The 15,076-nt window shown below is 38.4% G+C and overlaps 1 protein-coding gene across 8 annotated transcripts in view; it reads right to left on the bottom strand.

The window, feature by feature from the left end:
- LOC307120970 (hydroperoxide isomerase ALOXE3-like) overlaps window positions 1-12,596 on the bottom strand; it is a 29,725-nt gene extending 17,129 nt beyond the window's left edge. For 2 of the 8 annotated variants that reach the window (XM_079808294.1, XM_079808297.1), the window contains exons 1-8: window positions 12,385-12,498; window positions 5,314-5,455; window positions 5,035-5,164; window positions 3,179-3,257; window positions 2,944-3,066; window positions 1,457-1,560; window positions 1,190-1,359; window positions 945-1,088 (exon numbers count right to left, since the gene is read on the bottom strand). In XM_079808294.1, coding sequence (XP_079664420.1) covers window positions 945-1,088; window positions 1,190-1,359; window positions 1,457-1,560; window positions 2,944-3,066; window positions 3,179-3,257; window positions 5,035-5,164; window positions 5,314-5,448 — 885 coding nt within the window. In that variant the 5' untranslated portion in view covers window positions 5,449-5,455; window positions 12,385-12,498. Of the gene's footprint in view, window positions 1-944; window positions 1,089-1,189; window positions 1,360-1,456; window positions 1,561-2,943; window positions 3,067-3,178; window positions 3,258-4,962; window positions 5,165-5,313; window positions 5,456-5,614; window positions 5,647-5,756; window positions 5,801-12,384 lie in introns of all 8 variants that reach the window. The other 6 variants (XM_079808292.1, XM_079808296.1, XM_079808291.1 and 3 more) reach the window with 6 other exon arrangements.
- Window positions 12,597-15,076: the final 2,480 nt, after the last annotated feature.

Below are 15,076 nucleotides of genomic sequence, written 5' to 3'. Positions count from 1 at the left end.
CCAATCATTTGAGATGAGCAAACCATTACCTCCACCCCTCCCAATCGGGCGTGGGGTGTGTGAAAAAGTGAAATTATTTGAGAGAGCTGCAGGAGTGGCAGTGTCTTCTGGTTTGATCCAGGTTTCGGTTAGAGCCATGAGACTGAGACATGAATGAGCAGAAATAGATGGAATAAAGTCTGCTTTGTTTACAGCAGACTGGCAATTCCACAGACCAATTGGAATGGACATTAATGTAGCAGAGGAAATAGGTACACTTTGCAGATTATTCGGATTACGTCGCCTAGAATGTACTGAGCGTGACTTGCGGGTGTATGTGATAATAGTAGCAATTTGGAAGCACATAGTGAATAGGGGTTAGAGAAATAAACAGATGAAAACACAAAGTGGACAAAGTAGAAGGAAAGCTATTCTCAAGTGCCTTGTCGTGTCCTTGCTCGAGTGGAGTCGCGCAGAGTAGAGTCGATGGTCTTTACACTCTTCGGTCTTCACACGAGGACGCTGAACGCTCCCGCTGACGCTTCCGCACCAGCGTTAAAGAGCGTATTAAATAGATACTAATCACTACATTCAGAACAGGTGAGGATGCTTTTGTAATTCGCTCAGACAATCAAGGTAACAGCCTGTCAATGGCTCAGCTCCAAAACGAAACTATCACTTACTCGTGCGAATATCCTGCAATAATATTTGAGTGCCGACGGCTAAAACAGCACTGGTTTTAATTCAAATACAATTATCTTAGCCAGTAAAATTATAAATCCAAAAATAACTACAGAATCGAAATGTATCCACTTGATAGAGTGTAATACGCTGAGCAAATCCAGCAAACTGAGTAATTCGAAAAAAAACACTTACACACGGCTTCAATGCGTTCCTTCAGTCTCTGCGAGCTTCTCCTTCTACGCATTTAATCCATATCAGCACTTCAGATTCAAGATACTCACCTGAATGGCGATGGGCATCATCTTGCCCTGAGGGTTGCAGTACAGCAGGACCAGGGGAGCCGTGAGATACTGCTGCCTGCCATTGATTACATTTCCCACAAGCCCATCCAACATCTTATAGTCGGACAGGAAGATGTTCCCTTTCTGGGTGTGGGGGTAGATCACAAAAAATTATGAAGAAACACAGGAGATTAGACAAAACCAAAGCAGTCATTCCAAATCATTGCCAGTAGAAAGTAGCGTACCTTCAGCTCCTGCTCCAAGCTGCTCCCGCTGAGGGAGTCTTTGACCATGTCGTTTGTGACGGGGAAATTCTCAGGCAGCTTTGAGCAGCGCTGGATCATCATGGGATTGAAGCCATTCAGATACTGGTAGCCAAAGAACTCATCCTCATCCCAATGCTCCTTTACATATTCTGCAAAGCATGCTATGTCAGAACATATGCTACACTACAGACAGTACTTTATTTGCAATATAGTCATTTTGAACAGTTCATTCATTTCAGAATGTACCAATGGTTTCGTTTTTGATCCCAGAATAGAAGTCTTCCAGTGTCCTGAAGCTTTCCCAGGAGTTTTGGTTGTCAGCTAATTGATTTACCATCTGATAAACGAACCTACACACAGTAAAAATCAAAAGTAATTAAACATAATGACTATCTTATTGTTCAATTTACTTAACAGAATGGCACATAAATATAATTACTTGACTACACAAAAATAATATATGGCAAATTATGTTGTAAATAATGACTAATATGCCCTTAGTATAATGTTAAGTTAACCATTAATTACTTTTGTGTCCATGCTTAACTAATGCATAATTGTGAACGAGCAAATCACTAAGTACTAGTTTATTAATGCTTAACTAATGCATAACTCAGGACCCTTAAAAGGTAAAGTTAATCATTAATTACTTGTGTGTTCTAACTAATGCTTAATTGTGAACAGGTTAATAATGAATTAATGCTCTACTTTATTCTGGACCCTTAAAATAAAGTGCTACCCGTTATTTTACCAACCTGTTCTCCAGTTGTGTGCCCTGCCCTATTGTTTGGACTGTGTTCTTGTGCTGATAATGCAGTCAATAAATTACACCCCTCACTTATTCTGCATCTGGGTCTTCCTTCTCAGAATTCCTGACCATTTTTGTGTAGTGATGTAATTATATTTCTGTGCCATTCTGTTAAAAACTCAACAATAAGCTAGTAATTATGTTTAATTACTGCTGGTTTTGCTGTTGAAAATTGCTAAAATAGTGTCATAAAGACAATCTGACCCCCTATTCTAAAGTGAAAGTTTGATCCTCATTCATTATGGCACTTATTGAGTGATATTCAAGTTTATTGACCAGAATAAGCCAATAATTAAGGCTAAACTGCCACTAATTCAGTACAAATAAAGATAATTTGAACCCCTGTTCTAAAGATAAGCTCTTATTCACACTATTGGTTTGTTAATCAGTTATTCTGCAACTTGATCTGACGAGATGTGTATTTTCATGTAAAGTGTGGTTCTACATTTACCTACGTTTCCATACACTGACATGTACAACATTGACAGCACTAAACATTTCCTCTGTTTGTAACTTCTGCTGCAAACTCATTTCAAATGATTACATTAAACAAAACTACACTTTAAAACCTTAAAATGAATACATTTTCTGTAATTATGTAACCATTATTTATCATGTAATACTTATTTTGTTCGCCAATATCGAGAATCTGTCTTCTTCCTCATTTTCTGCTACAATGATAGGGGCCTCAATGCCCATACTTGTGATATGGAAGAGGAAGCCTATATGGCAAATATTAACCATTAACAGGCCTTTTGTCCATATTGCTTGGAATTGAGATTATAATAGAGTCAACAGCTGTTCAATTGTTTCCCTAAATTCTTATGGTTGTGTTGTTCTAAAAACCCAATAATTTGGGTCCAGCAGACCCGTGAACACAGAACAGTGTGTAACAAGAGATGAACCCTACAGGAGGGTTACTTACTGCTTTGCAGCAGTGGAGAAAAACTCCACTGACTTTGTGAAAGAGAATCGGACTTCAGCTGGTAAAAGGCTTTCATCGTCACAATCGATAATTTGAGGCATGCCCTGATCATACACACGCCACCTGGGAGTAAAATATATTCAAACGTATTTCACAGAATAAATGTAACACAACTTAACACAAAGCAGACTCTTTACTTTCACACACAACTTGTATTAGCCTGCTGCCCACAAACCCAAATAACTCTTGTCGCTTTTCTAGCTGCTTCGTCCTGTGTCTTTGGCCTTCTGTTCTGTCCTGGAACACAAGTAAAGCTGAAATGGAAACATTAATTCACAATCTAAATGCTTTGTTTATGTTTGAAAACTAAAACATTTATAAAAGGACATTGTGCTGTATATATTATTACTTGATCTTAGGATGATGACTTGTCATCCATGTGATTTTTAAAATTGTTATTATAGACACTTTAAAGGGGTGATGAATTGAGATTAACTTTCCCTTGAGCCTTTGATATATAAAAGTTCATCATGATATAAGAATATCCTTAAGTTTCGGAGCTGAAAACTTCCTTGTTAGTCAAAGAAAAGCTTTTATTGACACCAGGCCCAGAAAACGAAAGATCTGTCGACCATTGACGTCATAGAACGCAGAAACGCCACCTCAACAGATACATATGTACGCCTGCTTCTGTAGCTCCGCCCACCGACTCGTGGAGTTAAATGATCGAGCTACCGAGCAAACGTGCCGGTTCCAGCTAACGTGTGTAAGACATTGCGCGTGTGTTCGCTTCATTTCACCCCAGAATCGTTTGTAAACAAGATACAGGTCGAGACTGGATTTGCAGACATATTGAGATTAAAACAAAATGCAGGGCCTTCTGGATCCGACAGGACCACACTGAGTGAAAACACTGTGAGTAAACATGTTATTTATATGTGATAGTATTGCTTGTTACAGATCGTATTGATTATGTGTACGTGTCAAACTGAACATACCTTAGCACGCTGTCAAAGGCTGGAGAATCCTTTATTTGAGGTGTTATTGTTTCATTCGTGATCAGACTTGGACTTGTAACGTTATGGGCCAGGGCTTGCAAAGCCCAACGTCCCGGGGCTGTGTTTTTCATACGGGCTATGAAAATGTCTTAAATAGTAAAATAACGCATTTTACTATTTACTATTCACTCGCGCGCAGGTGTGTGTGTACGTTTCGCGGTTATATTCACTGATCGGGCCGGGCCAAGTAATACAAAAATAACATTCCAATCAATTGCGGGTGGATGAGAGATGTATCATTGTGTTTGTTTGATAAGGGTTTTTCAAGCCCTGTGAGCGTTTCTCTAGACACTTTCAAAACAATTCCCACACGTACTGAGGGGAGATGAAGCTCATTAAATATGCAAATCTTATCCAATCCTAGCTGTGGGCGTTTACTTCCAAGTCTTCAGTGCGGCACGCCCATCAAAACCGAGTGTGTCATGAGAGAGCCTCAAAACCAGGGTAGAAAATAGTCTCATTTATTCATTACAATGTTTTTGAATGTAAAAATCATAAGTTGACCTCAGACAACAGTATACATTTTTTTAAAAAGCCAGTTCATTACCCCTTTAATTTTATTACAAATGTGCTTTATCTAAAATGGTTAATGGGTGCATTAGCCTATAGACAAGTCACAGTCTTCTTAGATGCAAAAAATAAATGAAGAAAACAATTGAATGACGACTATATATACACAGTATGTCTGCAAGCCATCACTCAATGAACATCACAACAAATCTAGGCTAGCAGTTTGATAGATGTCATCTTTAGTCCTGACCGTGCAGGAGTTATACTTTATCTGAGCACCTGACACTTCAGACATTATCTCTCGATCATGTGAAGACACAAATGCAATAAACAAAAGTGTGTATGTTTGTGTGTGCGCGTGCACAGCTTACATAGCTAGACATTACTACTGAACTTTCAAGTACACCAGTAAATCTGAATGTTGGCCATGACCTGAAACAGAAGTGCCTACCTTGAGCAGTTCTTAAAACAAGAATCTCGCCACAGTCAAGCCAGCGGTAGCATGGAAACAAAATATTGTCACCTTCAGGCGTGTTGACAGAGATCTTCTTGCAGAACCACTCGTTGCAAAGATGACCTAACTGCTTGAAGTTCAGCTTGACAGCTATGAGCTCTCCCAGGGACTTTCTCGTTTCTATCTCAAATGTACTTTCCTGCACAGACATATGGGAATTTTAAGATGAATGGGAACTGCACATTTTTATCATTACTACATTTCTCCCCAGATATTTTTCATTCAAGTATTCTGACTGATGTTTTTTGGACAAAAATCCTTACTGTTGGTTTAATTGGGTGCACTTACCGATCCTTGATTAAGGTTATTTAGAATCTGTTCTTCACTCTCAGCCTCAGTTCCACGCAGTTGGATGGAGATACTGCTTGTGGTGCCCGCCGAAAGCCTTTTTCCAGTGTTCACTGTTACTGTGTAGATCACCATGGCTGTTCTGCAAAAAATTAGACAATGATTTTTAAGAGAAAATATAAACATGCTGAGACCACCAAAGAATATCACACAAAGTCCAGAGAGAGAGAGAGAGAGAGAGAGAGACAGAGAGAGAGAGAGAGAGAGTGAGTGAATTAGTGGAAGAGAGAGCGATTCTCACCTCTAACTGTAAGAGAAGTCACAATGTTACTGCTGTAAGAAGTGTAACATCTATTATTACTAGATTGATTGTAAAGACAAATGGAAATACCACAAAAATGAACTACATTTGACTTGAACACTGCGTAGCAAAGTTTTATTACCAGGTTTTTTGCCAAAACAAGGACCTTGTTCCTTTCAGAATGACCTGAAGAAGAGCCAAGAACAGAAGACTCCAAGCATTTTATAACTTTCTTGTAATGTATTCATTTTCGACACTGTCATGACATCCGATCTAAAAATCAACACCTCCTTCTTCCAAATAAAGAAACATTGGTAACACTTTATGGTACGTGTACATGAATTGTCATGAATTCATGCATTAATTCATCCGTGGCTCATGTATTACTACATTCATTAATATCTCATGAATTATCAGGATCTAACAGGAGTTAAAAGTTTTTCATTCATGACTTCATGCATGAACAACACCTTTATTAAAACATTAAGATGAGTACTTTATCATGAATTATGGTTTATTAGGTATGATCATGATGTTTTCTTTGTTCACAAAAACATTGGACTTTACCAGTGTTGTGCAAGTTACTTCAAAACTATAATTCATTATAGATTACTTGTTACTGTTATTTAATATTACAATATTACTGTCTCAGAATTGTAATGCGTTACATTACTCCTGTATTACTTTTGAGTTACTTTCACCAACATAACTACAGAAGTAGAACTTAACATTCTTAAAGGGTTAGTTCACCCAAAAATGAAAATTCTGTCATTAATTACTCACCCTCATGTCGTTGGACACCCGTAAGTCCTCCGTTCATATTCGGAACACAAATGAAGATATTTTAGTTGAAAGCTGATGGCTGAGAAAGGCTTCAGACAGGCCTCCATTGGCATTCAGTACATTGACACTTCCAAGATCCATGAAAGGCACTTAAAACGTCGTTACAAAGTCTATCTCACCACAGTGGCTCTACAATAACTTTACGATGTGACGACAATAGTTTTTGTGCGCAAAAAAAAATCAAAATAACACCTTTAACCAACTTGTTCTCGACTTCCGTATGTGCCTCCACGACGCATGCGCGAGAATATGACGCAGATCCGGCGTTCGGACATATGACCCAGAAGCGATTTGTTTACGAGCAGAGGAAGACGCGCGTGTCTAAGCTGTTGGATTCTACATTGATCGTGCTTTAGGTCTCGGCGTAGTTCTCAAAATGGGGTTAAAGTGTGTATTTCATGGATTCACGAACGCCGGCGCTACGTCATATTCTCGCGCATGCATCGTGGAGGCACACACGGAAGTCGAGAACAAGTTGGTTAAAGGTGTTATTTTGATTTTTTTTTGCGCACAAAAACTATTGTCGTCGCATCGTAAAGTTATTGTAGAGCCACTGTGGTGAGATTTGTAACGACGTTTTAAGTGCCTTTCATGGATCTTGGAAGTGTCAATGTACTGAATGCCAATGGAGGCCTGTCTGAAGCCTTTCTCAGCCATCAGCTTTCAACTAAAATATCTTCATTTGTGTTCCGAATATGAACGGAGGTCTTACGGGTGTCCAACGACATGAGGGTGAGTAATTAATGACAGAATTTTCATTTTTGGGTTAACTAACCCTTTAAATGACAAAATGTAGGTTACTACAGAGCCGTTTACATCCAGTAGAAGGAGATATGACGAGGCATAATGACTGTGGGCTTTCCAGGCTACTAACAATATAGCATATAATTGGCAAAGTGAAGGCTCAAGACAATGCAAGAAAGGATGAATCTCAAACGATCCAAGTCCGTTAAACATATTTTTTTAAATGTAATAGCTACTGCTATTTTGCGACGTTGATAGTTCTTTCGGTTGCATTTGACTGCATTTGCATTTGACTATTACGTTCTTCTTGTCCTTATATCTGACAAACTAACGGAATGCGCATATGTCCATCTCGCGAATGTACAATCTTTTTCTGCCATCTCCATCCATTAAGCCTTGTTTATACTTTCGTTTGTCTCCGCAGCGCGAGCCTCTGCTGACTGCGTGCGCTCCTCGTCCGTTTGCAGAGGTGTTTATATTTGACACGTTTGCCGTTGTGCTATTCTTTGAAACCAGAGCCTTTAAGCCTTCTTTAGCCGCTTTTCTACTGGCCAGCGCTGTCACCTCCCTGGGCTGACCTGTCTGTTCTTTTCCTGTCTTTGTTTTGTGTTTTGGGAGCACATGGGTTCTTTTGACAGTTCAATATGTGCTTGCTGTCATTGTAGTGTCTTGTCCCGCCCACTTGTTATCCCATTCATTACCTCATTAGTGTTTCAATCTTTCCACCTGTTCTGTATCAATTTAGATCATCACCCTCCTATTTAATCCTCTCTTGTGTGCTGTCCTGGGCCAGTTCATTGTGTGTTCTCTGTGCAAGCAATCGCTCTAGCCTTGCCGTGTTGTGTCCTGTCGTGTTGGATTCTGTCTTAAGGCTGGCCGTGTCATCTTGGACTATTTGCCAATTTGTTTTCATCTTTTAGTTTTTGTTTTCCCACTGCATTCAGCCCTGGTCTCGCCCTCTATCGCTGATCACGGATCTCCTGCGCTACCCTGTTTCTCTACCGACTCAATTCTGTCTCCTGCTGTCCTACTCTGCCTGGTTTGGGCTCGTCAGTCATTGTGGTCATTGTCAGAAAGCCCTATCTCTGACTTATTTTTTGTTGCCTTTTTGGATTTTTTTCTGGCTGGCCGCTCCCCCTGGAGGGTGGGAGAGCTTACTAGTAACACCACTCTGGGTTAGACCTTGCCTACGTCAGCTGATCCTGAACCCATGAATTTGGGCCGTCTGCATCACACACCTCAGCAGAAGTAGGAACGTTTTGCCCGGGGTCTATATTCATATTTAAAATGGATTCTGTTAAATAAAATATCTCCCTTTAAAGTGGACTTTTAACTTTGTAACCTTGCAGATATTTTTTTATCCTCAAACAGCAACATCACACACTAACTAAAGTTGAAAAAGCATAATAGGACCCCTTTAAGTATTGCAGGGCTCTCAAGTTTTGAAGACAGGCAAGAGTGACATCTCAACCCCCACCCAAACACAACAATGGGGGTGTTGTTGTGTTTGGTAAGGATCACTGAACACAATTGGCGGGACGCCTGGCGCTCTTTTATTGATCGCATTTTTTTGGTATCATATATTTGAGTAATAATCATAAATGAGGTATCATTCGAAAGCTTACGAACTCAAAATTCATCCCGTGAAAACCATTTTGAAATCGGACATTGCGTAACCATGGAAACGGTACTCTAAATTCTTCTAGCGGGCTCCTCCCCTAGTGGGCGGTGTCATTTCATATTACAAAATGTATTTTAACTACTTTATAATCAAAAAAGTATTTTATAATCTTGACAAAACACATCTCATCGGAAAGGTCTGGTGACTGGTATTTGGTGACTGTTTTGTTATGGTGATATTTGGACAGAAATTTACAGGAAAATGCATAAAAAAAACTACCAATGGAATTTGAATGACACCCGGTGGCTATTTTTGGTACAGCGCCTAAACAAAATCTCATGGGAACTTCAAATTTGGAACACAACTTAGTTAGACGTATGACTTTGATTTTATAGTAATTTTAGAGTAAAACATTTTTGTAAAATATATATTTTATATAAAATAAAAAATATTTAGTACAGTATTTTTCATTTACAGTCAATTTAAACTTCCATAACTTTTTCATACTTTCATATTTTGAATTGCTTTCACTTCAGCAATAATCTGCTTAGTGTCTTCTTTAAAACAAGACCAGACTTAAATTTCCCTTTATTCATTTGTGTGTGTGTGAGTGAGTGAGTGAGAGCATCGTATAACATCGACAATGCAATACACTTTTATTTATTTAGTGCTAATAAAATTATTAAGCCTATTTGGAGAGAGAGATGTTTAATATGACAAAATGTCAGTCATCGTGTGATAACGAAAAAATAACTAGGCCTAGACTACTTTTGTTCTGAGCAGGTGTTGTCAGTGAACAGGCTGTAAAACTGTTGGCTAAGTTTCAGACACTCATGAAAAACTGACGCTGATTATCTGGGAAACATTCTCTAACAGCAGTCAAGTTGTCATTGTTTGTGTCAAACAAGTTGTGAATTCGTTGTAACATTAAAACAGGAGATCATGACTTATCTAACCCTAACCCTTATCATGACTCTGTGCTCAAAGTGATGCTCGGAGCTCCAGTGGTTTCTCTGTGGGTGAACGAGGATATGCTTTTTTTTCATTGGTTGTTGCGTTAAATCTTACCCAGATACAATAATGCTGTTTTCTGATTGGCTATTGTGCAGCCTCTTTCTTTTTTTTTGATTGGCTGATAAGTGGCAGGCTCGACTAAGAACTCCAGGGGAGACGCGCTCAGGGTTGCCATATTGGGCGGTTTCGCAATCTATTTTGCGGGCAAAAATGGGTTTGGGCGGGTGGATAAAAATTGGGCTGGTTTTGGATCAGTTCGGCGGGTTTTTTGTAACCGAGGTACCGGCACTTCAGATCCTTCTTCCTGCGACCCTCTGTTCAGCAGGCAGCAGTCTCACTCACTCACTCACTCTCACACACACACACACACACACACACACACACACACACACACACACACACACACATACACACACACACTCTACAGCTCTGGGCTGGCTGACGTGCCCTGGCGTAAACTCACAACAGACGCTCCCTCCCACTACCTTCAGCTCATATCGGTTCGTGGTATAAAGGCTATAGCTTTATGATATTAGGCCTAATTGTTCAAAATCACAGGTGTTAAACTCAAGTTTGCTATTATATTTAGCGTATGAAAATATTTTTTTGTGTAGAGATGGCCCGCCATGCGCCAACGTTCTGCTTCTGCAAAGAGCGCACTGACACGTTCTATAAATAATATGTTCAATGCGAGTTTCATGTAATGTTATTCATGCATATGCATGTTTCATGTGGCTATTTGAGTGGATATATGGACATACAAAATAACCCACTTTAACATTTCAATTATTTCAATGTTTTCATGATAGGCTGCTTTTGTTCCAAGCGACTTTTATTGACCATAAACAGACTCATTGATCGCCTAAGTTGATCACATTATTTTCCGTAACATAAGCTTATAGTTTAATAGTATAATGGTCAGACTGAGGACGCTTTTGCGTCCATTCTGTTTTCCTTTTTTAAACCAGAAATAAAATATGGAAACGCTGTTTCTTTTTTTTTTTTTTTACACTGATTAAAAGAATTAGCAGATACAAGGTAATTTTCCTAATACCTTATTATTATTTTATTAAAAATAATATAAGTGATTTATAACTTTTTATTTTAAAATGTTATATGTGTAAAATAAATATAAATATAATTAAATATAAAAATAAATATAAATATAATTGCCTCTGGCTTGGCGTGCTCAGTTGGGGACACTACATTTTTCAACTAAACATCGAAATAAATCTAATTAATAAACTAAATTAACCATTTAAACTAAATTACTGATCTAATTATTGATCTAAAGCCCACACTGTCACTGTATGACAATTGAAATGAACTGATGACATCAGCGTTTTTTCCAGAATGGCTATACAGCTGAATAAAATGATGCTGCATTATTTTCCTGTTTAACACTGTAAAGCTGCTTTGAAACAATCTACATTGTTAAAAGCGCTATATAAATAAAGTTGACTTGACTTGACTTGTAAATATGCTCAATTTATTTTCTAGTGTTTTTGCGTCAATAGGCCTACACAGATTCTAAAAGTGCCCATGCCTTTTCTTCTGGAATCAATAGAATGACTATGGACAGCATAGAAGGTCCGTGTACTTTTTTGTTCATTCATTACTCTATTTCGGAATGAGAGATGAAATTTAAAAAAGGGTGCAGCTTGTTTTTTTGTTTAAAAGAAAAAAAGCAGAAATGGCTGTATTTTGTTTTCCAAATGCAAAACGTAATTTAAAAAAATCCAAAAATAAGTTATTTAATTTTGTGTGCATGGAATTTGTGTATAGCCTACGTTTTGATTTAAATTTTGTTATTCAACATAGTATTTAAAAATACAACAACCATTCCATTTTTGTTTTTGTTTCCATGGTTAAAAACGAAAAATGGAAGCAAAAATACAAGGACCGTTGCGTTCATTTCATTGAATGTTGTTTCTGAAATCGGATAGGCTAGTCGATAAATGGGTCATTTTAAAGCTTGTTAATGATTTCAATCTATTTAAACGAGAAACAAGCCAAAAAAAATTGGGCGGTTGTTGGCAAAGTTTTGGGCTGGAGAACCCTGCTGGCATCTGGCAACCCTGGACGTGCTTGATTCCTGCCCGGTTCCATAGAGTGAGCGGCGCGGCCAGATACATTTTGGGCGCTGAGGCATATTAAACATATGATGAATAGTTTTTCTGTGCGAGAAATACAATGTGTGGCGGGAGTGCATGACAAAAGACCGAAATTAGTGACTGTCACGCTCAATGCGTGACACTTGAGAGCGCTGGTATTGTACAGATATTGATGTATGGAAATGGGTTGTCCTGAAAATAATATCCCCCACAATATTTTTAATTCTCACACTGATTGTGTATTTAGACACATTTGTGCGTGTACAGATCATTGTTATATATGTAATTGGTATTAGATCGAATTACTAACGAAAGGCTGCATGGATTAATTCAAGCTACTGCTGCCACACATCAATCATAATGACATTAAGCCTGTTAATTGCCCCAATGCTGACAAAACATTAGCTACAACAAGTTTTAAATGATATACTCACTATTCTTGTATAGTCTTGTAAATCCCAAGAGACTTCACCAGCAACACAACAGTCGTTTTCTCTTTGACAAGGCAGAAGCTGCCCTTTTATAGGGCTCTGAAACTAGGTTACATCATTAAGGGTGGAGAAGATTGGCATAAATGTGTAAAAACACACACAAGATTAGTGGGGCTAAATTCCTTCGAAGTCAAGATATCAGAATTGTGTTGGCCATTTACTTCACCTCACTTTACCTCTGATATAGCTAAATCTAGAACAGGCTTGCATATGGGTGATTCTATAATTGCAGGTACAAAGTCATCTTTTTTCTGCTTTTTTTAAAAGGTTATATTTTGTATTATTTTAATAATTTGTTACTCATTGTCATGGATCACAAGATGTTACAGGTCATAGCAATACAATATTTTCTATAAAAAGTGTTTTATTCAGCTGAAAATTATGATTTCTTGTTGTCCGAATTATCAGTGTATTTTTCCCATCATGTATTATGTAATCAAAATGGTTTCACTTTATTTTGATGGTCCCTTTAACATATTCTGTTGACTATAACATTGCACCTACATGTCTACCAATTCTCATTACAGTGTTAGTAGAGTATTAGTAGACTGGTAGGGTTAGGGTTAGAATAAGTTGACATGTACTTGCAAAGTTACTTATAGTCAGTAGAATGTCTGTTGGAGGACCATCACAATAAAGAGTTAGCAGACATTAAAGGGTAACTAAACCCCTGCTCAGAGCTTAACTCCACCCACTGGCAATTTTCAAAAAATGCTGGAAAAGTGGGCCGAGCCCGGCGGACACAGAGGGGATGAACCGAGGGCGGGGCTGAGCGGAGGGCGTGCACCTGAGACCCGCAGGGACGGGTTGATTGACAGCTGTCAGACTCGCGAGTCGCAAAGATGGAGAATGACTGGAGTGACGCCAGCTTTGCAACAGAGCGGTCATTCTCCCACCTTCACCTGAAGTGGAGGAGGGTGGATTGTCTGTAGACATAAACCCGGAGCCATATCAATGCGAGCCGCTGCTCAAACTGCGTTAACTATCTGCGTCCGCGGCAACCACTTGCGTGTCAGGGTTTGAAAGCGCGTCTCATGTATGAAAATTATCTGTACACATGACGGGCGGCAATAAAATCGCAAGAAAAGCCTGACGTGTACTGACAACTGCATTATTTAACCGTATTTTCTTCAATACAATGTTAATGCATGTGTCAAGTGAGTTTCATTCATAATGTTTCTACTTCATGTAACATGACAGTTCATACTGGAGTGAAGCTGTTCTCATCATGTGATTGGGGGAAACATTTCTGAGGGCGTGGTGAGCTCGTGCCAGGGGCGCGGATAGTGAGCCGTTGGAGGTACCATCCTACGTCACGATGTACCACAACGTCCAATAGGAAAATTCAACTGCAGTAGCCACCGTTCAACCTTAAGAGGGCAGCACTTTGGCGGTTTTACACCATATTTTATAGAATTAAAACACTTTATACTCAAATGTCAAAATATTTACTCGAATCAATTAACAGCATTAATAAAGCCCCAGTATTACAGATCATTAACTAAAAAAAGTTGGTTTAGGGTTTAGTTACCCTTTAAGCAGACAGTCTACTGATAATCTAATAAGAGTTAGTTGACATGTAGTTGCAAATTTACTTATAGTCAACATAATGTTCAAAAGGGACCATCAAAATAAAGTGTTACCATCAAAATATTTTATTTTATGTTTCTTTTTGTAATATTTCATTTATTTTATTTATAAAAGCCCAAAAATAGTAATTTTCCTAATTCTACAGCATGAATTTTTTTTAAAATAACTTATAAAAATGTGTCCATAAATCTTGCGTCAGTTCTGTTACCGTACAATTTACCTTTAAAATTGGTTGAATTATCTCCCACAACTATATAAGATGCAGGAAATTATATCACTTTCTCTCATTGATACGATCTGAAGCACTGAAGGTGTGTGTGCTCTCTCTGAGAAAATATATTCTTACACCAAGAGTTGTTCTCCTCCGATTCCTGTAAGTTTGAAAACTTTTGTGAGATTTTTTGAGAGATTTTTGAAGAAGCCAATTCTATACACTCTATACTGCCAGCGGGCTTTTGGTATATATGTATCAAAATAAATAATATAAGGTCATGGTAATATTCAATTCAATTCAATTCACATTATTTGTATAGTGCTTTTCACAATACATATTGTTTCAAAACAGCTTCACAGAAAATGCATGCGTCTACATTACAATTTAAAGTGATTTGTCCATGTTATGCATTTCAGAAATGCACATATACAAAGCACACAGATTAGCTAATAATCTATTATTTATCAATATAATAATTAAGGCACAGAAATAAGTGAAATACGAATACATGTTGTTCATGAAAAGGGTATATAGAGATGAGCATGGGTGCATGTTGATACAGAGCTGTGACATCTGAAGTCCTTGCAGGAGTTGAGTCGTCTCTTCACAGCTGATGGTCATCTGAAGTCCTTGCAGGAGTTGAGTCGTCTCTTTACAGGTGATGGTCATCTGAAGTCCTCCAGGAGTTGAGTCGTCTCTTCACAGGTGATGGTCATCTGAAGTCCTCCAGGAGTTGAGTCGTCTCTTTACAGGTGATGGTCATCTGAAGTCCTCCAGGAGTTGAGTCATCTCTTCACAGGTGATGGTCATCTGAAGTCCTCCAGGAGTTGA

This window comes from Gobio gobio (genome assembly GCF_949357685.1).
Source record: "Gobio gobio genome assembly, chromosome: 2".
NCBI lineage: Eukaryota > Metazoa > Chordata > Actinopteri > Cypriniformes > Gobionidae > Gobio > Gobio gobio.
The sequence above is the reverse complement of the archived record's forward strand: the minus strand, read 5'-3'. Positions and strand labels throughout refer to the sequence as shown.